Genomic DNA, 21,968 nt, shown 5'->3' on the forward strand with positions numbered 1-21,968 from the left:
CCTGTTCTTTTTGCTGTTTGTCTGCAGAAGCTGGAAAAATCTAACTTGGATAACTGGGAGAACATCAGAGGACCCAGTCTGTGGGAAGATTCCAGGACGGTTCAGAAACAGCGGCGAGAGGCTCTCCGTCTCAAGGCAGAGTGACTGAGCAAACCACCTTCGGTGCCTCTGGAAAAAATGAAAAATAGTCTCAGGCTGGACTGTCTTTATTTTTAATCCAGTGTCAGGAACAGACATGGGAGCATTTGCACTGAACAATTCAGCTGGTGTATATATAAGTAACTGTGAGATCAGTCCAAAAGGCACTGTATTATATGGAGCTCTTTGTTTGCATCCATTTGTGTAGAGTACCACAGGCTGTATATGTGAATTTTCAATTAAAAAAAAAGCTGATTATTCTACTGAGAATATCCCATTGTTTTTCAGTCTCTAACATTCAAAACTGCTTCACCATGGAATAACATTTCAAGAGTCACTTGTCAGTACCAGAAGTTGTCATCCTAATGAGAACAACAGTGCTGTCATCTAGATGTGTGTGACCAGATAAGTGCTGCTTCAGGGAGGCCCTGCATGACTTCAGGCTCTTTAGCTTGGAAGGGACTCCACAGGCATATGAGCTGTTCAGAACAATGAGTCCAATTTTGGCTAAATAATGCTCTTGTGTTTCATTTCCAGGGACTGCACAAAGGCATGTACTGAGTGTCAGCTGATAATTGGTCAAATAACATTTGTTTAGCAGTGGTTAAATTTCTGTGATTAGTTTATTGATACCTTCATGCATGCTGGATCTCTGCACTGGAACCTCTCTGTTTAAATTGGAAGAACACTTCCTCTCAAAGAGCTGTGCTGCTTCTCTGTGAGTAAATATTGTAGCAGAATCTTCTTGAACCACTACATGAGGCAAAGCTCATCTTACATGTATTATTACATGTATATTTGTGCATGTGCATAGAATTTTTTTATGTTCTAATCAGTTCTTCTGAAATGCTTGTCTTTTTATATTTGTCTTTGTGTGCTAAATATTTGCTGTTAGAGGATGTTGTGCTAACATTCAGGAACCCTTCTGCTGAGAAAGTTCAATGAAGAAGCCTCTACTCAATTTTTCACATGAAATGACACTTGATAATGTGTTGCAACAGACTTGTGAAAGTCCTCATCAGAGGAAGGGAGCAGTGGAGCATACATTAACAGCAGATTCTTGTTTCAAAACTCTCAGTGATGCCTGTATGTAAATCCTTTTGGAACTGTCTTTGGAAAAGGTGTGGCCTTACTCCCCTCTGCAGGATGTGTCAAACGTAATCTGAATGTCCTTTTGGACACTTTTTTAGGGTAGCCTCATTGCCCTCATGTAAATCTTCTCTCAGCACTTCATTTTCTTTGGACTGTCTGTGGTGAGGCCCAGTTTTTCACTCAGGAGGAAGAATTAACACTGAGTTTTAGGGAGTTAAAAAGGAATTCAAAAAGCATCACATGAAATATCTTGGGCATGTTCTGTGCATATTTTCTTCTGACAGTTGTGAAAACCATCAGAAAGTGGTGGATGAAATTTGAAACAAAGTTAGAGCTGTGTGTTTGTGTATTTCCCTGTTTAATGTCATAGATTACTTTGCTTCTAAATCAAAGTGTGAATAAATTATACCAGCCAGGAGAGGAATAAGAGAAATAATGCAAGAGTAGGTAATCATAAATGCTATAGGGGAAACCAGTGAAAAACTAGAATACAGGCATTAAGCTGTGCTAGACCTAGATAAGGAGGAAATTGGTTTAATTGTTTTGGCATTAGGCAAATAAAATAAAAATATGACAAGGAGTAATTAATAGTGCATAACTTGTTAAGCTTTTTTTCAACTCTTAAATTCAAGTTCAGGTGCAGTTCCATTGGCTGCAAGATTGGTCATTCAAAGGGCATCAGAGCTTTGGCTACACTGACAGTGTTCTCTCAGTCAGGACTCTTGCTTCATCTCTGCACTGTTACAGTGAGAGCTGGACCATTGGAAATGCATCTTTACATTCCCCACTGGTGTGGACTCTGCAAATTCACTGCCTTTTTGAGAGGATGCACATCTTCCTTTTCCCTGCTTTGATTGAAGGAGAATGGAAGCTGCCATTGCTTTCCATATGGAGAGGCGTGCTCAGCCCCAGGCTTGCATGCTGGCTCACAATATGGACCAGTGCTGCTCCTGAAATAAACACAGGGATTTCTAAGAACAGCATGTGTAGGAGAAGCAGCCCCTTCCCCCACAGGAAGGAGCAAAGATATTCCTCTTGCATGAAACCCTTAAGCTTATCACTCTTCTTAATGAACAAAACACTCATTGAAATATCCTGTGTATTTTTAGTAATTTGATATTCTGCAAAGACTGTTTTGGGAATGGTCATCTTATTTCAGCAGGTTTGGAATGTAGTTGTAAATAATTACTTACATGAAACAATTTCTTATGTCCTAACTTAGGACCAGATTTTAGTTGGTTGTTTACTGGTTGTGGGATCCCCTCACCTTTCCTTTTTTCTTAGGCACTAAATGGTGTCATTTCTGAGAGCATATTTGTAACTACCTTTGAAGTGGCCTCTTTGGAAAGTAATGGATTTATCTCTGAGAAAAAATGGTGTGCAGTTGGAAAACTTTCCAACTTGCCCTTTTCTTCAACTTCCATTTTAGAAGACAAGCTATATCTATTGATTGTCCACTAAAATAAAAACCCACCATGTTATTTAATGTTGACTTATTTTACTAATTTTTAAAATGTTGACTTATTTTAATAATTTTTTAATGTTGACTCATTTATGAATTATAAAAAAAAACCCAACCAACAGTTGCTGGTACAGAAGCTGTACTTTCCATAAAATGGGAAGGGCCATATCAGCAATTCATCTTTATTGCCATGCATTGAACAATGGCTTGATGTTTTATGCTGTGCTTTTCTTACCTATTGAATTGGAAATAATACTTCTGAAAGGCATGTAGAGAGCCAGTTAAGTCTCTTAAGTTGTCATGCAACCTAGAGTAGAAGGCACTCCAGAAATGTGGCGAATTGTGGTTCATAACAGTTGCAAGGAGAGGCAAACTTCAGTTCAGAATTCATGCTCAGTTTGGCTGCTTATTTCAGCTATTCTTTTGAAAGCCAGGTAGAGCACTTCTAGTTGTCTCTAAGCCTCCTTTGTTCAGCTCCTGAATCATAATTCTAAACATCTGTGAGTGAGAGGGCAGAGGTAACTAAGTACTTGTCAGTCTGAGACACCAATTGACATTTTTGCATCCTGTTTGGTAACTGGTGTGCACAGGTCTGAGTAGAATGAAAACAAGGCTTTAGTGAGAGGTGTACTGTATTACAAAGGTAAAAGAGAGGACTGAAGAAGCCAGATCTTCTAATCAGTATTGCTGAAATTAGAAATAAAAGAAGCAAGCCTGGGTAGGTGTCTGTGTGTATGTGGGCTGAAAAATCAGTTTCAAGATCCCTGTTCTGACAGTAAAGGAGAAGGTGTTTATCTCTCAAAAAAAGCTGTAGCAAGGTTGGTCTTTGGGATCTTCCATAACAAGAAAAGCAGCAGGACATAGAATTGGAAGAAATCTGGGGCACCTGTCTTCAGGGCAGAGGTCAGCATAGCACGACAGGTACGTGGGTATCTGCTGGATGGTTCCTGGTGGCAGCTGTCTGCAGCTCAAAGTGCTGCCCAGGCCTCTGTGTGAGACCTGCCCTGTGGATCCTGCTTATTGAGAGCTGTTTTCCTACAGCACTTTGAATGTACAGATGCATGGATGTCCCAAAGTGCTCAGTATCTCAGTTCAGCTGTAACAGATGGAGAGCCTTAGCAAAAGCTGTAGCTGCTGTGGTGCAAAAAAGCTTTCAAAACTACTGAATAGCACAGCAGTTGAATTTTGAAGTTCCTAAATACATCTGGAGGAGCAGTTGGATATTAAAAACTTACAGAATCAGAATGCAGAGAGCAATCTTGCTCATAGTGATCTTCCAAGGTCTTGAAAAAAGGTCTAGTACCCAAGAAAGGTAGGTCGTGGTGTAATAAGACATGAGTGATGGGAGTTTTAGATCAGAATATAGAATGTAGAAACTTCTGAAAAGCAACTTAAGTCTATCTTATCATCAGCTGGGCTCCAGTCCCAAAAAGCAGAGGAAGAAATCCATTTCTTCACAGAGAAGCAGCAATTCAGAGAAATTTGAAGGTCAGTGCTCATTGTATGTTTTACACACACACACACACACACACACACACACACACACACACACACACTTTGTGTTTCACTGTGCTTGCCTGTGATAGGTGAAACTCAAAACAGCAATTTTTACCATGTGAAATAACTACACAGGCTTGTACTTCTTGATGATCTTGCCTTTGCATTTGCAACTTCAATGCAGGGCAAGTTTCATTTTATATTCTGTATTTTCCAGAGGCACTTACTTCTGCAAGAAATGGGAAAGCCAAATATTATCCTTTGCTACTGTGTCCACTTGGAAAAAAAAAATTAAAATAAACAAAGAAAGAAGGGCATGGTTTGAAGTCTTAGGAAAGCAGAATAACTATTTTTACATGAAGATGGTCAAGGAATTTTCCTTAAAGCTTTTATGGTTAGAAGGGCTGCTTTTTGCCAGTGTTTTCAGTGGAAAACCACCTTTCATCCTTCAGTGGAGTAAGGTTCACAAAAAAATTTCCACTCCTATTTTAGACTAGCTAAGCAGAAGCCTTTAATCGAAGGAGGGTAATTGCTTAGTGTTAGGCCTTCATTTCTTACAAGGGCTTGCAACCAGAATTTCTAGACTTAGAAACAAAAGCTCCATACAGATGTTTTTTCTTAAAACTTTTAATTTCCCCAGGAGCCAAAAGCAGTCTTTCATACCACTGGAATCAGACTGACCACATTTTCTTGTTAAACACATGTTTTAACTGCATGTGTTACTGTCTTGCTTAACACAGGCAAACAAAGTTTCACCCTCGCTGTTTCCATGCTGCTTGGGATGTGTTAAAACCAAATGCAACCAAAGCAGCAGGTGGTAGTGCTGCAGAAAGGACATATGAAATATGCTTATACATTGCAAATGTGAATAGTGTATGTGTCATAGTCACAGGTTCCTTGAGAAAGGAAAAAAAAAAAAAACCATCAGAAAAGTCCCCCAGAAATAAGGGTGTACATTGCCATGTAGAAGAAATTCATGTCCTTTCATCCAGCATGTTTGGAGCCTGGCATGATGTGCCTCAGCTGGTGGGAAAAATGAACATAGCATTGTAGCATGTCTGTTTCAAGGTGGCTGAAGAGATCCTTGATGTTCAATACCAGCTCCACCGTGTGTGCTCAGTATCAAATCCATTATGGTATCAGCCTCAAGGAGGCTTGGTGGCTCCCAGGATCATCCCCTGAGGACCAAGGGCAGCCCTGGTCTCTGCCTTACAGATCCATTCTCCCTCCTCTTTCTGTCCTGCCTTCCACTGTTCCTCCGAAAAGGTAACAATTCATTCTCTGAGCTGCTCTTTTCTGATGGAACTGGCTGTAAAATGTCACCCTCTTTTTTTTAAAGTTCACTCTCTACCATGAATTGAAGAATAGTTGTTTCTAAATTAATTTGAATTTAAAGCTCAATGTAAGCTCAGAACAGAGACCAGTATTATATCTCTGTAAGGATGGCACCCATCATACACTGGGATCTCTTTTTATCTTCAGATACACAATGCTGTGCTCTCTATTTTATGTACAAAGGAAATTAAATGTACTTTTTTCTTTAAAAGATGAGATCTTCTATCTCCAGCTGTCAGTTCCTAATAATGTTGCCCAGAGAAGTGCTATCTGTGATTTAGTGGGTTTAGTGGACTATCTTTTGTTCAACAGAGAACAGCAGAATAAAATTTCAGCTTAATATAGCTCTTTTCTTACTCCTTCTGAATAAACAGAGGAAAAGAGGAGAGCAAGAGCAAAGAATCTTGGGTTCCAGACTCAGTTTTCTTCTGCTTTTTAGTAGATAGGGCATTTTAAGAAAGGAAAGGAAGGAAAGTGGGGAAAAAAAGTAAAAGAAATACTGAAAGCAAAAACTCTTAGGGACAAAAATAGAAAACAGTATTTTTTTCCTGACTTGTCCCTCTGGGTAGAAGAGAAAGGAAAATTATTTTTGTCTCAGGAAAAACATTTGAGTTCAAAAAATACTCAGGTCCAAACGAAAAGTCAGGTACAATATTTTGCAAGTTAGTGGTTTTAGAAATACTTTTATTTGGATGAAGTATAATGTTTTATTCTGTGTTTCATGTTTTTTCCATTCTTCATTCTTCTTTGTCAGGTACCTTAACTCTTGAAATTAAAAACCACCACTGATCTTAAAAATGTAGTTTTGACTTAAAAGATTGGCAGCACAAAAAGCTTCAACAGTTTTCAAAGCTTTTCACAGAAAGTGTTCTCAATAAAAGTAAATCTATCAAAAATAGGTCTTTCTCAATGAACAGATTGCAACATGTCAATCAACCAGATCCAAAAAAGTTGTCAAAATCTTTTTTCAATGTTCACCAGTCACTTCCTCGGTTAGTTGGTGAGTGCTGATGCTCTTTGCTGACAAGGATGTGACTGCACACCCCTGTGGCTGGGCATGCCAGCCTTCTCCTCAGCAGACTTGCACACCTGCATTCAGAAAGAGGCACTCTTACAATCTGACAGCACTTCTACTCAGTAACTCATAAGAAAAGACCTACCCCATATTGCATTCAATATTCTGCTATGTCAGGTAATGACAGTGTAAGTTTTACACCAACTACTGAAGTTTCCTCAAAAACTAGTTCCTTTTCCTCCCTGCTTTTGCTAATTTCATAGCCTACATTTATTTTTTCAGTTCCTGTTAAATTATGTCACTTTTAGATATTCAAACAGCATGCTCATATGTCATGATACATTAAGAAGAAACCCAAGATTTGTTCCAGTGTATGAAAAAAGACATCACTGCTGCTTACATGTTTGGTTCAGGGTTTCCATAATTTTAAGTTACCTGCCTAGCAACAAATTGGCAAAGATGGAAATACTGTATTTGAATATTTGTATTTGAATACTGTATTTGAAGTGTCTACAGACCATACAGTTCAGGACTCATGTCTCACCATTATTTGGTTTTCCATCCCACCACCAGATGCTCTTTTGCCTTGCAGACATCCTGACTCAGATGTGATTAAAGATGTGATTAAAGATGTGATTAAAGATAAACACATATTTTCAGCACAGAAATCTGAGATTGCACATTCCCTATAACAGGCTTTTTGGGCTGAGTGCTCCCTGTGAAGTACAAACATCCTAATTGGCTGTACTGGAATAATAGCAAAACGTGTAGGTTTTGTTTTTATCATCCCTTAAATCAGGATGAACTTGAATACAGTTTGATTTTTAAAAGTTCACCCTAGCCCTGATACAGGGTTCTCGGGAATATTTAAAAGAGAGTTATGACAGACAGTGTTTTGTAACTTGGTTTAGAGAAGTCATTGCAGAGGAACATCTGGGAACATTCACAATTTACTTCTGTTAATATAACCCCCCCTGTATTTTAAATAATCAGAAATTGAAATGTCTTAAGTATTTATTTGAATGTTTGAATTTTAGTGTATCTTCCAGGACCGGTGTAGAACATGTCAGTTTTTAAGTGGGTTGAAGTTTCTGACTTTGCAAGAAAAAGCTGGATGTAGAAACTTGTACTTTGTATGGACAGACCAGCTGGCTGAGCAGTGATTTGGAATATGAATAGCAGAAGGAGACCTTTATCTCCTATCTTTCATCTATTCAAGAAGATTTCTTACCCCTGTAATGAATTATTCACAACAGAAATTAAAAATTGAGCAGTCTTTGTCCCTTGAAGCTACACAGGGTTGTGCAGTGTTACCTGACAGGTCCATTTTTCTCACACAAACTGCTCATGGTTTTAAAAGTTCTGTCACTGGTGTGCACTATCTGCTTTAACAGCCACATACTCCATACAGTCTTTATGTATTCCCTTTCTGTGTGTTCAGGTAGTGCCTGAGTAGAAACTAGGAGGAAAACAGGTGTTCTGTACTCTCTGCCTGGAGATGATGTGATCTAGGAACTGCTGCAGCAGTCAGTGAAGGGCCTTGTTCTTGTGTCCTTGGAGAAGTTTCTTTTGCCTTTGGAGGATTCTCGACTGCGTTCTTTGCATAAGGGGTATAACACAAGATCTGAAATTTGGAAAATACATAATACCTGAAAGTCTCTTAAGGATTGTCATATGACTGTAAAGCTGTTTTTTAGGGGACCTGCATTATATATCAAATATATGTGTAGATAGAAACACATATATTTAGGCAGCCTCAGAGAATGTATTTTCCTCTCTGTACACATACTGTGGAGAGTTGGAGAATAGTGTCCCTTCACCATCAATGCCCTGCCAAGGTGGGGACATGCAGGAATCCTCTCAGGGATGAGGTATGAGGATGGTTGCCTTAGCAGGAGCTGGCTCTGTGCAGTAATTTCCTGCCCAGGTCACACAGAAGAGACTTCATTTTCCCACTGACATGTGGTGGCTTCATGTTAAGTGTCTGTGCAACCATTTACATTGTCATGTGCAATGTTCATCTCATTCAGGGGTAGATATCTGCCAAGGTGGGTGTTGAACTGTGCTCTGCTGTTTCCCCCCTTCCACTGATCTTGAAAAGCACTTGAGTGATGAGTTTTGATCACTTGGCCTTTATCAGTCTTGTTTGGGTAAGCTGGATCCCAAGAAGTCTGTTTGGCTTTCATGGATGTTAAGACCAAACTTTGGGATGAGTGCTTGCAAAAACAGCAAAGGCCCTGTGTACCTCTGCAAGTGCTTTTGGCTTGTCTCCCTTGACTCTCTGGTAACAGGATTACCAGCTCTGAATAAGTTTGAAAATTTGGGCAGCTTTGATATTGCCACTTAAAAAAAATTATTTCTTCTTTCTCTTAAAAATTTGATATGTTTCTTGAGAACTTAAAAAAGATTCTCTCAGTAATTACAATGATCAATAAATATCTTAGTGTGAAACACTGGTGTTTAGATAGAAATTGCAGCCCCAGCATTGCCTAGTACAGAGGCAATATATGTAAGTTACCTTTCTGACAAAATCTGGAAAATCATGGCATGGACACTGGTAAGTCATATTATAGACAGGACTGAATGCATCTCTGTCTGATGGATGAAACAAGATCAGAAAATAAATCTTTCCTACTTCAAAAACAAAGTTTTTCTTAGATCATTCTTTACCCAAAGCTCATGTTGTATGGACAATAAGGTCAGAGGATCCACAGGCTCCTCTAAGTCATCTGGGAGCAATAAAAAAATGCTTTCTGCCATTAAAGATAACCTTGTGTACAGCAAGGGCACAAACAGAATGTCAGCAAACTGGTCCTGTGAGACTATTTTATTGATGCTGCTTCAGGTTTCTTGTAACATGCAAAGCAGCATTATTATTACAGTAGATAACTGCAACAGACCTTTCAGGATTATGTATTAAGAGCAGCAAGTCAAATACCACCTGCCTAACATGATAAATTCTAACTACTATTCCAGAGAGGTCTGCCTGCATCTCCTCTGCAGAGGACATGAGGCAGCTGTAAGTCACTTTTGTCCTCAGCCCCCTTCCCACCATCACTTCTTGACCTTTTGGCTAAGATCAATTGTAGTATCAGTTGGAGTTGTGGCTTGTACTGCCTTTGGGGACTCTGCCTGGCCTGGCAGCTGGCTGGGCTCAGTGACCTCCTAACTTTTCCCCATCTGTAACTGCTATCATTCCTGGTCTTTAAGAGATCTAGCATCTTTTAGAAGTCAAGTCCCGTTTAACGTGCCTTGAAAGTACAGCTGAAATGCATTGCCCTGAATTACTTCTGTTTCAAAAGGCAGGTGAGTCTTGGTGCTCTAGAGTGGGAGAAATTGTAGTGGAGCTTGATTTTCTTCTGTTGAAAGCCACAAAAAGCATTTATCTGCAACAACAGGTTCTTTGCTTTTTTTGAGATTGCTTTAGCTCTTTGAGGATATATAACCCAAACATTTTTGGAAGACAACTATAGGTAAGTCCTTTGAGAGCTTTTCACCCTTGCATGAATGGGGTTCTGGGGCTAGGCAAAAACATCTCTGCTGTAGGAAGACCTCAAAATACTGTGATAATATGTGTCTCTCTAGGTTTGTCAACTTCCTAAGTCCAGAGCTAAGTATTCACAAGGGACACAGTAACTGCCAGCCAGACTTAGTGCCTGAAAACCTTATCTAATCCTGGTTTTTATATACACATTTATTAACCTGATCTGTGTGGTTTGTTATGGTTTGTGTTTTTCCCCAACTCACTTATGGAACCAGAAATAATACGTATTATTTCTAGAAGAGACCGTAAAACGATGTAGTGGAACCTTTTGTGTAACTCATTAAAGGCATTTCACTCCAGCATTCCTACATCAAACACAGTAACTATAGGATCTCTTCCAATCTTTGTGTCGGCAGAGATCACTTAAAAGCTCCACTTTTGTCTCTGCAGCTGTCCTTTGTAGAGGAGGTACATGCAGGATGCTGTGAATTTGCCTTTCACCTAGGGAGGGCTGGCCATGTGCCCTCCAAAGCCACTTTCTGGGGCAGCACCAGGCAGCTTTTTGAACAGAGAGGGATGTAGGAGATTTCTGCTGCAAAAACCCTCTGGCTGGCTATTATAGGAAGGCTGCAGTATCTTCCAGAGTGTTAGTCTCTCAGCTGATTTTGTCTCAGAGATCTGTCTGGTCTAATGACACAAACTGTGGGAGGCCAGGTTTTGTTCACTGTCTCTTGCTGCTATTTTTGGGATGTGATTTTTCTATTTTGGTTGGCTGGGTGTGGAAGGAATGTTGCTATGCTTTTGGGAACACTGCAATTAGATTCACTCAAAACAATCATGATTAATAATTATGACTGGTTTGTTACTAAAAAAGGAAAAGGTAGAAACAAATAAGCCACGATTAATTCAAAGACAATCTCTGTCTCTTTGAAGAGCTTTGAGCAGTCCTTGGAGGGTTTGGGCTCTCCTTAGGGGATAGGAAAGCCCTCATTTCTGTGCATAGCAGTGAGCCTTGCTCCACTGTAAGTAATCTGACAAATTCTCTGATGGAAGAACCTCATTTACCAGTCAGTGACTCTTGTTAGGTGATTCCCAGAGAACTGTGGCATCTGGGCACATCTTACCTGTGTTCTAAATAATTAGCAGAAGTATTTGAATCAAAATGGAATGTGCCATGCAGGAAGGGCCTGGCAGCCTTGCTGGCAGTGTCACAGAGGCTGCAGCTCAGTGCCTGGTGCTGGCAGCACTCAGACAAGCAGGATGCTCAGGGGCAGCGTGTGGGCTGTGCTGGCCCTGTGGCAGCAGCAGAATGTCTCTGGAGCTTTTTGAAACCCCCCTGGGTTTTATTTATATATGTACACACACATACTACATAGCCAGTTCACTTTTGATTTTGTTTCATAGGAGCTGAAAAACTTTCAGTTGGTTCAAGCACATGTGAAAGTTCTTTAAATAATCTCTTAAAGTAATGAATTCTTGTATCCTGTAGTTGAAGCAAAAGCTTGTCTTTTCTCTGCTTAATTTTTCTGTAGAGAGAATGCTTGTTTCTGATTTTACTAAGGTTCTTGCTTCTGTGTTCCCAAAGGAGTGATTCCTTCACCCTTAATACAAATTCTGTACTTAAACAATCTCTTGATCAATAACTGTGACATAAAGTGAATGTGCTGGGTTTGTACATGAAGATGTCTTCACTATGACATTGTTATATGAGTCTTATACTACAAAAAGTCTTATGCTACAAAATGTCCACCTCAAAAAGCTTTTCTTGTGTGTAAATGTCTGATTTTAAGAGAATCAAAAATTTGGGGACAACAAAAAATGCTTTCAGTTGCCCTTTTCTTCTATGACACTTTGAACATTTTGAATGTGTATTTAAACAAGTACCTTTCAATATTCCTGTGCTTTTGTCTGTACAGATCAGAGACAGAGACATTTTCTTTTGAAAAGACAAAGAAAAGCCAATGTCAGGCTCTGAGTTGTGGGATCCTGCATGATCCTGAGTAGAAATGTTTGTATTTTCTTAATCGTCCTAATACATAAGTATTTCATAGAATCAGTCACCTGAGAGGAAAATTTTCCCTCTAACAGCTGAGGTCTTGTACCAGACTAATGTGTCCTGGTTTTAGATAAAAACAACCATGTTACTGGATATTCTTTCCTTTTGATCCCCTGTTGTTGAGATTTACTGCCTGCCATTTATAGCATTTGCAGCTTGCAATTAAGGCTTCTATTTTGAATACCTAATGCATAGGCAGGAATTACCATAACTTAGTATTTTGATATGTCTTTCAAACCACAGCAAAAAACAAAAAAAACAAACTATGTTTCAGATGTTACATAAAAGCATTTAAAGCTAGATAAATTTTATAGTGACCTAATGTTATATGAATAAACTGTAATTTTATTAAATTCTTTCCCATCCTTTAGAAGATTTCCCCTGCAAAAAGTCTGTCTGATATCATCCATAGGCTGACTTTAAAATTTTTCTTCCCACAAAGAATTGCAAGTGCATTGAGCATTTACAGCAAGTAAAGTTTAATGTTTGTGTAGTTGACTCTTTGTTTTCTTAAAACCTCTTGGTTTTAAGTGATCAGCTGGCTCTGTGCTGGAGAGACTGGGCATTCATATCTGGTCTGGAATGAGTCTTGGAGCACCTGATCTGTCCATGTGCCCTATTCCCTCAGGAAGGGCAATTTACCCAGCCTGTGTACTGGCTCCCAGGGCTTCCTCAGGGTGTCAGGGCTTCTGTGGTGCCCAGCTGTGGGAGGCTTGTGTTCTGGGGCAGTGTCTGGCTGCTGTGATGAACTGAACCTGGGTCTGTGCCTGCTGCATCCTCAGCCTTATGGCAAGGAAGGGGCTGTGAGGGCCTTGGAGAGTAGCACACCAGCAAGGGCAGTCTGGATGCTACTGGGCTGGAGTACCCCTTAATCATGCTGAAGGGCTGGAAGATTGAAGGATGGGCAGGAGAAAAGTTCTCTCCCTTTTGGCTGGGCTAAGGCAAAGCATAAGCTGGATGCTAATTAATGGTCATCCAAACAACTAGACTGGACTCCTAAGTCTCAGCCTTGGTTGATGGTGTTGTATAAAATGAGGAGATAATGAAAATGAAGCAAAGGTCTTGTTCCCCCACATGCCTTTCATATTAAATCACTGTTTGTGGCTAACAGGAAAGCTGCAAATTTTGTTCCACCAGTGATGGGGGAGTGGAATGAAAGCCCATGCTTATTTTTAGCATTCCTTGTAATCATGTCACCTTTAGAAATGACAGTATCAGTGCATTAGAGCGGAGAAAGTGGGGAGAGGACATCTTCTACCAAGAGAAATGTCAAGCTCAGGGTGGATTGACTGAGTCACACATTGAGTGATATTTGTGCAGGCCAGGACAGACCATTTCCTCCCTGCTGCATGCTTCCACCCCCTTCCAGCTCCTCAGTTTTATGAGGATTCCTCCTTCATCCTCTCTGCTGCTTGTCTCCTCATGCATCTCTTCTGAGCTGATTCTACCCTCCAAGCTGTATCCAGTTGGAATAAAACTCAGCACCTGGAACATGCTTTGGGATGTTCACCCAGTTTCCTGCCCAGAGGGTCAGCAGCCCTGGCAAGGGGATGTTATGTGCCTTAATGGCAGCTACTTAGCAATGCCTTTTTCTTTTGTATTTTCTTTTGCCTGTGAAAAAATCATATCTAACACAAGGAGGAGAGCAGGGTATCTGTTCAGCTGTGAATGTTTACTTGCTGTTCACCTCTGAAATGCCAATGAGCATTTGTGCTGTCTAGTTTGAACTGACTATTGGCCTTGGAGAAATTACTGATGTTGCTCTTGAATGAAATTGTTCTTTGCTTTCTGAGGAGGTAGAAAAAGTCTGCCAGCATCTCAATTTGTAATTAGACACATCATGTGTTTGCTCTGCTACATCCAGGGAAAGGGAGTAATTAATTCCTTCTTATTCCTAACCTTGACTTAGCCTTCATACACTGGTAAGAAGACAAAACCTAATTCACACTACCCAGAACAACAATCCTCTGCAGTGGATAAATTCCTTGGTGCTGTTAGCAGGCAGCTCAGGTGGTTTGAGGTCTCTTGTAGCTGTTCACTCTCTGCCCCCTGGCTCAGCTTTGGCAGGGAATGGGGGCACCAGCTGTGAGAATCAGAGGAGTGGCTGGCACTAGCTTTCAGCACATTGTTCAGTGCTGGGTATTCACCCTTGCAAGGTAAAGATGCATGAGGGACACAAGTGCTTGAAGAAGGTGGCTGCCACATGCCCAGGCCATTCACTGCACTTCTCTGTGCTTTGGTGAAGGTGTCATCTGTGGCTCAGGTGACCTTCCTGACTGAACAATGTGGATGTGCAATTAGTGCTGTAATCCTTTAAACAGGCCCTGTTGTCACAGAGCCTCCTTTAAGGTGCCCAAAAGTGTCAGTCAATTCTCATCTCTTTCCCCTTCCTCCCTCCACTTCTTCCCTTGTGTATTGTATTAAATCCCTTCTCTGCTGTACTGGCACCAGAATTGTGTTGTTTCTGCAGTGTGCCAAGACTTTGGTCTCATGTTTACACTTCTTCCTGCTGCATGGCAGCCACCCATAAGATTAATTAAGCCACAGTGCTGGCTTTCTCCTCTTTCTTGTATATTTTCACTTGATACCCAGCTTCATGACTTGACTGAAGGTAGGAATGGAAGATTCATTCTAGGAGTGTGGAGACTCCCTGAGAGCAGCCAGGCCATGAGTCCAGCAAGCAGGCAAGCACCAGGGGAGGGGACTGGGCTGGGTAGCAGCATGGTCTCCCAGTGTCTGTGCTGCTGCTGGAGCCATGCTAGCAGCTGGAGAGGTGCAGAGTTGGTGGGGAGGCTTTAGGGCTGCCCACTGCAGTGTGTGAGTGGGACTGGATAGCCTTCCTCAGCCTGCATCTGTCCCCCCACCTCCCTGCTTCCAGTAAAAGTGGGTTATTTGCACACAGAGATGCTCTCTTGGTGACTTGAGTTCATGGCACAAATTTGGGCACGGCTTTGTCATCCACTTGTGTGCATATCAGTATGGTACCTTGCTGAAGCATCCCCAGTGCCACTGAGTGAGGCCTCTCTGGCTCCCCAGGGAACCTTGGCTGAGTTAGGGAGCAGCCCTGTGCACACAAAAGCATTTGCTTTAGGGACTCACCCATCAGTTAAAGTGGAATTACATGCTTAACTTCCTAAATTACTCTAGGCTTTGCTGAAATGTATAATTAGGAATTATGCACTCAGAGAGAACCATTTGTAGGGTTTGGGCTTGCTGTCCTGCTTCCATTTGCCTAAAAACACAGGCAAGTTACTTGTGATATTGTCTTGTTCTGCCTGGACAGTGTTTCCAGCTGCTAGGATTGAAGTGTTATGGAGACAGGAGAGGAACACTTCAGTGTGCTGGGTAGCCATCTCAAAACATGGAGTATTTCAGAGGTCCAAATATAGCTGAAGAAGTTGATTCACATGTTGCACAGAGCCAAATCTTGACTGTTCTGCAACTCAAAGTCTTTACTTGAGGCATCTTTCCCCCTGTGGATGGGTTGGGAAGGAGCTGGTGGCTGTGGTTGTCCTCAGCCAAGCTGCTGGCAGGGCTGTGTCCCAGAACTGCACCTGGCCATGGGCTCTGTGCTGTTTAGCAAGCTCAGCTTTGCAGACCAACACCCTTGTGCACCTCCCTGCCAGTGGTTTCCCCCAGTTCTGTCAGCATCCCAGGGGACAGCACTGGGGCAGGGCAAGCTGCCCCTCCCTCCCTCCCTTGTGGTTAAACCAGCATTGAAGGTTTGAAGCAAAGAGGGCTGACTGGGCACTGTGACCACAGTCTGCTCCTGGAGACACCCAGCTGCAGAATGAGCCCAGGAACCCACTTTGCTTGGGTACAGCAGCAAGCAAGGAGCTGCTGAGTAAGAATGGCTCTGAACCAGGAGCAGGCACAGGCAAAGCCCCAAATCCATCAGCTCCTACATGCTGCTGTCTCCCAACAGTGCTTTTCAGAGGCAGAGGTTCCCTAGTCCCTCTGATTTTGGCAGGTTTTGGGTGAAGCATGGCAGCAGTCAGAGGACAGCTGTATTGTAATCCTCCTGAGGAAAGGAGTGTGCTTTGGTGATGCCCACTGCTGTCCTTCTTTGTCACCCCTCTCACCTTTCTTCTTATATCTGCATGACCTGTATTTTTAAAGATGGAGAATGCAGATTAAGGACCTAAAACCCATCTAGTGTTTACATTTACAAGAGGCAGTTTGAGGGTAGTTTTTCCTTATCTTCCAATCATTTGCATTGCTTTTCCAGGGCCAGATTGCCACAGATCAGAGAAGGTCTGCTTTGCTCATTTTTGTTTGGTTGGTTTTGGGTTTTAAAATCTTTTAATTATATTTGCTTACTCTCTGCTTTTTTCTCCCTTGCCCAGACTGGACCTGCTCCTTTGTGGTGCCTCTTGCACCACCATATTCCCCTTTGGGCTCCTCAAGGTGTTTTTGCAGGTGGGATGTGATGGTAGGCAAGGACTGCTGCATGGTTCCTGTGGGCAGCTCTTCCTCTGCCCACACTGCAGGGGCAGAAGGATGTGCAAACACCTGAGCAGAGCTGGAAGAGATATCTACCTGTGTATGTGCTGAGCAAACAAATAGCAGGGGTTGTCAGAAGTCCTCTCTAGTGATATTGGCATTGTCACAAAACCTTAGACAAGTGTTGTACCTCTTCCAGGCTGCCTTCTTACACAAGCCACACTATCTAAACACATTCAGTAATCCCTGCCTCAGGCTCAAAAATATCTGCTTGAAATAGTGTTGATCAGTTAAAAAATATAGGATATTAATTTTAACATCTTAAGTTACTGAAGACTAGCCATGGTCCAGAATGCATTGTACCACAGGCTGGTTGCTCCCATAACTCAACATTTGGGACCTGACTCTATCCAGTTCTTGCTGTCAGATGTCACTTGTCCATGCAGATGCTTCCAGGTTTAAAATCCCATGGTCCCCTGGGAGTTTTCCCCCAGGCAACTCCAGTGATGGTGACTTCCCTTTATCTGCACAAACACATTCCCCAGGGGTATTTGTATGCTGCATTCTCCATGATGATATGGCTATGGCTAATTAAATCTTTGCTGTGCTCCTTCACCTTTTCATTTCTGTGGTGAAAGGACTGATTCTGGGTGGTCTGTGTAGCTTTATGAAGATTTTTCTCTGTCTCTTAGAGTGCATCATGGCTGGTACACACCCTTGTTTCTGCAGCAACAAGCTGTTTACAGTTTATTTTCTCTGTACTGAAGTGCTAACCAGCTTGAACAATAAATGGTGTCATCTACAGTATGTCTAGTATCTAAGGAGAATCAAACCATATCTCTAAAAATATGTCTTTGGAGCAGGCACTCACTACAGCCTGAACTGGAAGGAAAGATCCTGGCCCACAGATTGAGCACTATGTTCAGTGCTGTTGGACTAATCTGGTTCTCACAGTAAACCTAAAAATGCAGTTTCCACTACTAAAACAGAGGATTACCTGCTCATGCTGAGTAATTTCTAGGGTTTTTTTGTTTGTTTGTTTTTGGTTTTTTTTTTTTTTTTCAGTACAGAGATCCCAGTGACAAACTTTGTGTTGCTTCATTGTTGTTGTTCATCCTGTGTACTCCATTCAGTCTTCCACAGCTTTTAGCAGCGCTGTTTGAACACTGCTTCATCCCACATCTCCTTCCTGCATAACTCCTCTGTGAAATAAGCCAGGCAAAGGCAGGTTTGTGTGTCTTTGAATGAGAAGCAGCTCTTTCCAAATTCCTGCCCATCCCACATCTGTTCAGCAGCCATGCGAGCGTTGTTTTTTTCCAGAGGCGCCTCCTTGTCTCTGATCTGATAGCAAATGTCTCCTTTCATGTCCTACATCAAGGCTGCTACTTTGGCCTCCTATTCCATTTGCTCCTCTTTTTTAATGCCGTGCCAAACATCTTTGTCAGGCAGAGCCGTCCTGGATCCCTGGGCATCATTCCAGACGCGGATCCCTCCCTTTGCCTGCGCGGCCGGGGCTCCTCCGCAGCCCCAGGTGTGGGCCGCGCTGCGGGCACTATCCAGAGCCTGCCTGGCTATTGTCCCGTCTATTGCTGCTGGGATGGTGTCTGCTGGCCCGCCTGGCCCTGCAGCATCCCTCTGTCCCTCCAACTCTGGGCGCATCCCTCCATCCCTCTCCCCCTGTCTCTGCGCGCATCCCGCCGCCCTTTAGTGCGAGCTGCCCGCGCCCCAGCCCGGTTTGGCACCAGCAGGGGAGGAGAAGGGTCCGTGCAGTCCCAGCTGTGCTGTGTGCTGTCTCGGCACCCTGCTGAAGGGTCTCTTGCTGCCCAGCTCCTTTGGTGTCCGTGCCACCTCTGCTCCAGCCTTTGTGCCTACTCCAGTTCACCTGCTCAGGATAAACAGACTCCAGACCCTTTGAAAATTAAGAGCAGGCTGGCAGGGAGTGGGGGAAAGGGCGAGCTATTTGGCAGGTGATTACGGGTAGGGATTTTCTTCCTATTTATCCGGGTGCAGATGCATACAAGCCATAGGAATGCTCACTAGGTGCCTTGGTGAAACTGGATTTTGATGCACTGCCCCATTGCAGTACAGAAGGAGAAGCTCCTCATCACCCACGGTTCTAGTGCACAGGAGGGGTTTATCCAGCCCTGGAGATGCCCTGGCACACAGGGCCGGTGCCCAGGTCGTTAAGGCAGGGAGGATGCGGTCAGTGCTTTACTGACAGCCCCCCAGGGCAGCCACTGCACTGCACAGTGTGACAGCTCTCCCCGCTCCGGTTTAGCTGGCGATGAGTCACCTCGAGTGCCTGACTTCTTGATAAATCCTGGGAAAAACAGGGCACTTAAATGTCAGCCAATGGGGAAAATTTTCAGCTGGGGTAAGTTAAACTGGCTCTGCAGCTGCCAGGGGCACTTGGCCACCAACCACCCACCTGCAGGCGTGGCTGGTTCATGCACTCATGTGCCATGAACCTGCTGGGAGGAGGCTGGTCAGGTGGGCCACAGTTTTTAAGGAAAAATGAGATGCTGCTATGGTTTTATCTCTCCTGAGGCAACAGCATTTGTCTTATTTTTGAGACCACATAGGTAAAGAAAGAGGCTTTGGCTTCCCTGCCTTCTCAGGCATGTAGACAAAGGTAAAATGAGAAAATGCCTGGTTTTGCCTAATGTTCTTTCCAGGTTCTCAGCTGTCTTTTAGTCACTTTAAAAGCTGATAGGAATTATTGATTTCATTTACCCTCCTTATAGCTTGACTGATTCTTTATTTGGAAACTGGAGTCTTGAGATGCAAAGAAAAAGCAAAGCTCATCTCATGGACTGGAACAAAAATACACTTTAGAGTATCTGAAATCAGTCAGGTGGCTTTGTGTTTCTATGGGTTGTATTGAAATGCCAAGTCCCAAGAAGTAAGGGGACTGTGACCCACTTCTGTGCTGTGCAGAGGACTCTGTCCTCCTGTTCCTCTAGAGAGAGGCTCTTTTGCTACTGCCCTTGTGTGCTTTTCCTCAGGCTCCCTGAGCTTGTCTCTCTGGGGAAGGCAGCTCCTGCTAGGAGAAAAGGAGGAAAGCTGCAGCAGCATTTCTGCCTCTGCCCAGGCAGCTCTCACCCTTTAGGGTTGATGGTGCAGGAGACAGACCTAACCCTTCATTCCCTTTATTTCTGCAAAGTTAGCTTTGCACAAGCTTCCCTCAGAGCTGTATCTCTCATTTTAGGTCTTTTAAGTGGGCTTGGTGGTCAGTCATAAGAGCTCTGTGGGAAAGCTCAGTAAAGAATATGGTTGACTCTTCAATGCTAGAAGTGAGAGCCACCTTTTCCAAATGCTGCAGTTAACAGCAAAAAGTTTCAGATGACTCACCTGCTGGAAAAAAAAAAAAGTAAAGTAATTCCTAATTCTGGACACTTCTTGACCTACTTCCAAGCCATGCTCCTTCCCCAGCACCACCCATTGTGACAGCACAAGCTTTGCAAGGAATATTGCTGTGGGACTGTTAATGGTTAAATGCAATTTTGTTTATTGGATGTTTTGGAAAATATAAAAAACAGCTAAGTGCACAGACAGACTATTGCATCCAAAATGATTTACTGCTTTGCCTTTTATAGCTCTTGATTACATCAAGGTTGCTGCATCAATATCTTGTCTGTACAGTCCAGCCTGGTGGGGCAGCAAGGCAGAGAATATTGTTGCTGGGTAGTTTTCCAGGTGGTGTGGCAAATAAAGTAGCTTTCCTGGGCAGATCACCAAAGCTGGGAAGCAATTTAAACTTATGCATGTTCAGATGCTTGTCCAGCCCATAGACCTAAAAAAAAAATACGTTTTAATGAAATATTTGGGCTGTTTTGCTTAGGACTGCCTGGCCATACTTGAGCAAAAACCTTGCCTGAGTATTTCACTACATCTGTCTTTGTTCAGGTTGCAGTCTAGAAGTACAAATAGCTGTCCATAGTGAGGCATGAGTGAGGGCTGTGAAGCCAGGCTTGGACTTTGAAGCCTCTAGAGTATGAAGCTGTTTGAAACCTGTTCAGAAATAGGCAGCAGTAGCAATGTCTTTCCCCAGTCTGGGAGTCACAGGCTTTATCTCCTTCCAAGTATCAGTAGGGTAGGATCCAGAACTTAGTGCCCAGTGCTATGCCATGGCTGTCTTTGCACCTGTACCTTGTAGAAAACTGTTCTCCTGACTGCCCAATGGCTGAGGAAGCAAGGGAGGGGATTTGACTTTGAGGATCCAGCCAACAGGAAGAGATTCCCAGTGTTCTGATATCTCCTGCAAGGCCAGATACGAAGTCAAAGGAGATTTTTTTCTTGTGCTAGAAAATCTTCCCCTGTTCTGTTGTGGTCCACTCCCTTCAGCAGACAAGCCAGCTTTTCCTGCAGGATGCAACAGAGTAAAGGTGGCTAAGGTGGTGTGCTCAGTGTATCACCTCCACAGGGGCCAGAGCAGCTGGGACAGGAGGGAAGAGGGAGGGAAAGGGGCTCAGTGCACTGAAAGAGCTTTCCTCACAGTGGGCAGAAAAATTGGGGCTGGACAAGCAAATACTGGAGCAGTTGCCTTAGTGAGAGGCAGTAGTCACAACTACAATAGACAATAGAATGGGGAAGGCCATGAGAAGACAAGGAAGCTCCCTGGTGAAAACCATTTTCATCAAGAGATCAATTTTCTACTGTAGCCAGAGCTTGTGCCTGATGAGTGTATGTCCTAAAATCAGATACACACCACAGTCCTGTTCTTTGTGCACTAGACACAAGAAATGATGGCAGGAAATTGAACACAGAACTGCATGTCTGCAGCTGTGGGGAATGGGATGGCATTAGCAACCCAACCAAGGGTCCCTTTCTGGTGGCTCCAGAGCTCATGGAAATACAGTACAGAGGCTCAGATCCAATTTCCTGCTCCCCTTTATCCTGGATGTACATGTCAGTCAGAGCGACCTCCTGTCATTATCAAGTGATCCATCATATTAAAACAAGGGGGAAGGAAAAGCCACAGCAGAAAGGAAAATTAATGTGTTGCAGACTTTGAAGTACTTCCCCTTTCATCCTAGCCCATAAAACTTTGATTTAGTTTTGTATCCTGGCTCAAGGGTTTTCTGTCCCAGTGTTCTGATCTGATCAGTCTGGTTTGGGCACGGGTGAAAACCAAGCAGTACCTGCACCTGTGTGTGCTCACCTGGCCCAAGCTGCCCTTCCCTTCTGGGCTGGCCCGAGGCAAGTGCCCTGGGGACTGTCACTTCACTCATGCTGGCTAACACCCTTCTGTGCCAGGGAAGCAGGTGCATTGGTGCTGCCCCAGGTCTGTGTCCCTTCCCTTCCAGGTTTATCAAACAATAAACTGTGAGAGGGTAATGCCAGGGAGGATGGTGGCCTTGTGCCAGGCTGGTGTGTGAAGGAGAAGGACCTGCAGCATACAAGGGGGATGTAGGCTGTGTCAGGAAATCTCAATGCATGTTGCACT

General features: G+C 43.1%; 2 protein-coding genes across 5 annotated transcripts in view; both read left to right on the forward strand.

Moving 5' to 3' along the window:
- The window catches only part of COX16 (cytochrome c oxidase assembly factor COX16), a 46,661-nt gene extending 43,950 nt beyond the window's left edge, over positions 1-2,711 (forward strand). The window contains exon 4 of the mRNA XM_079309880.1: positions 28-2,711. Within this exon, the coding sequence (XP_079166006.1) occupies positions 28-144 (117 nt within the window). The 3' untranslated portion in view covers positions 145-2,711. The remainder of the gene's footprint in view (positions 1-27) is intronic.
- A 4,368-nt stretch (positions 2,712-7,079) lies between these two features.
- Positions 7,080-21,968, forward strand: part of SLC8A3 (solute carrier family 8 member A3) — a 129,829-nt gene continuing 114,940 nt past the window's right edge. Inside the window, exon 1 of one of the 4 annotated variants that reach the window (XM_079309841.1) lies at positions 7,080-10,012. The gene's annotated coding sequence lies outside the window, so the exon portion shown is untranslated. The remainder of the gene's footprint in view (positions 10,013-21,968) is intronic. The other 3 variants (XM_079309839.1, XM_079309844.1, XM_079309834.1) reach the window with 3 other exon arrangements.

Source organism: Erithacus rubecula, assembly GCF_903797595.1.
Source record: "Erithacus rubecula genome assembly, chromosome: 6".
In the NCBI taxonomy this organism is placed as follows: Eukaryota; Metazoa; Chordata; class Aves; order Passeriformes; family Muscicapidae; genus Erithacus; species Erithacus rubecula.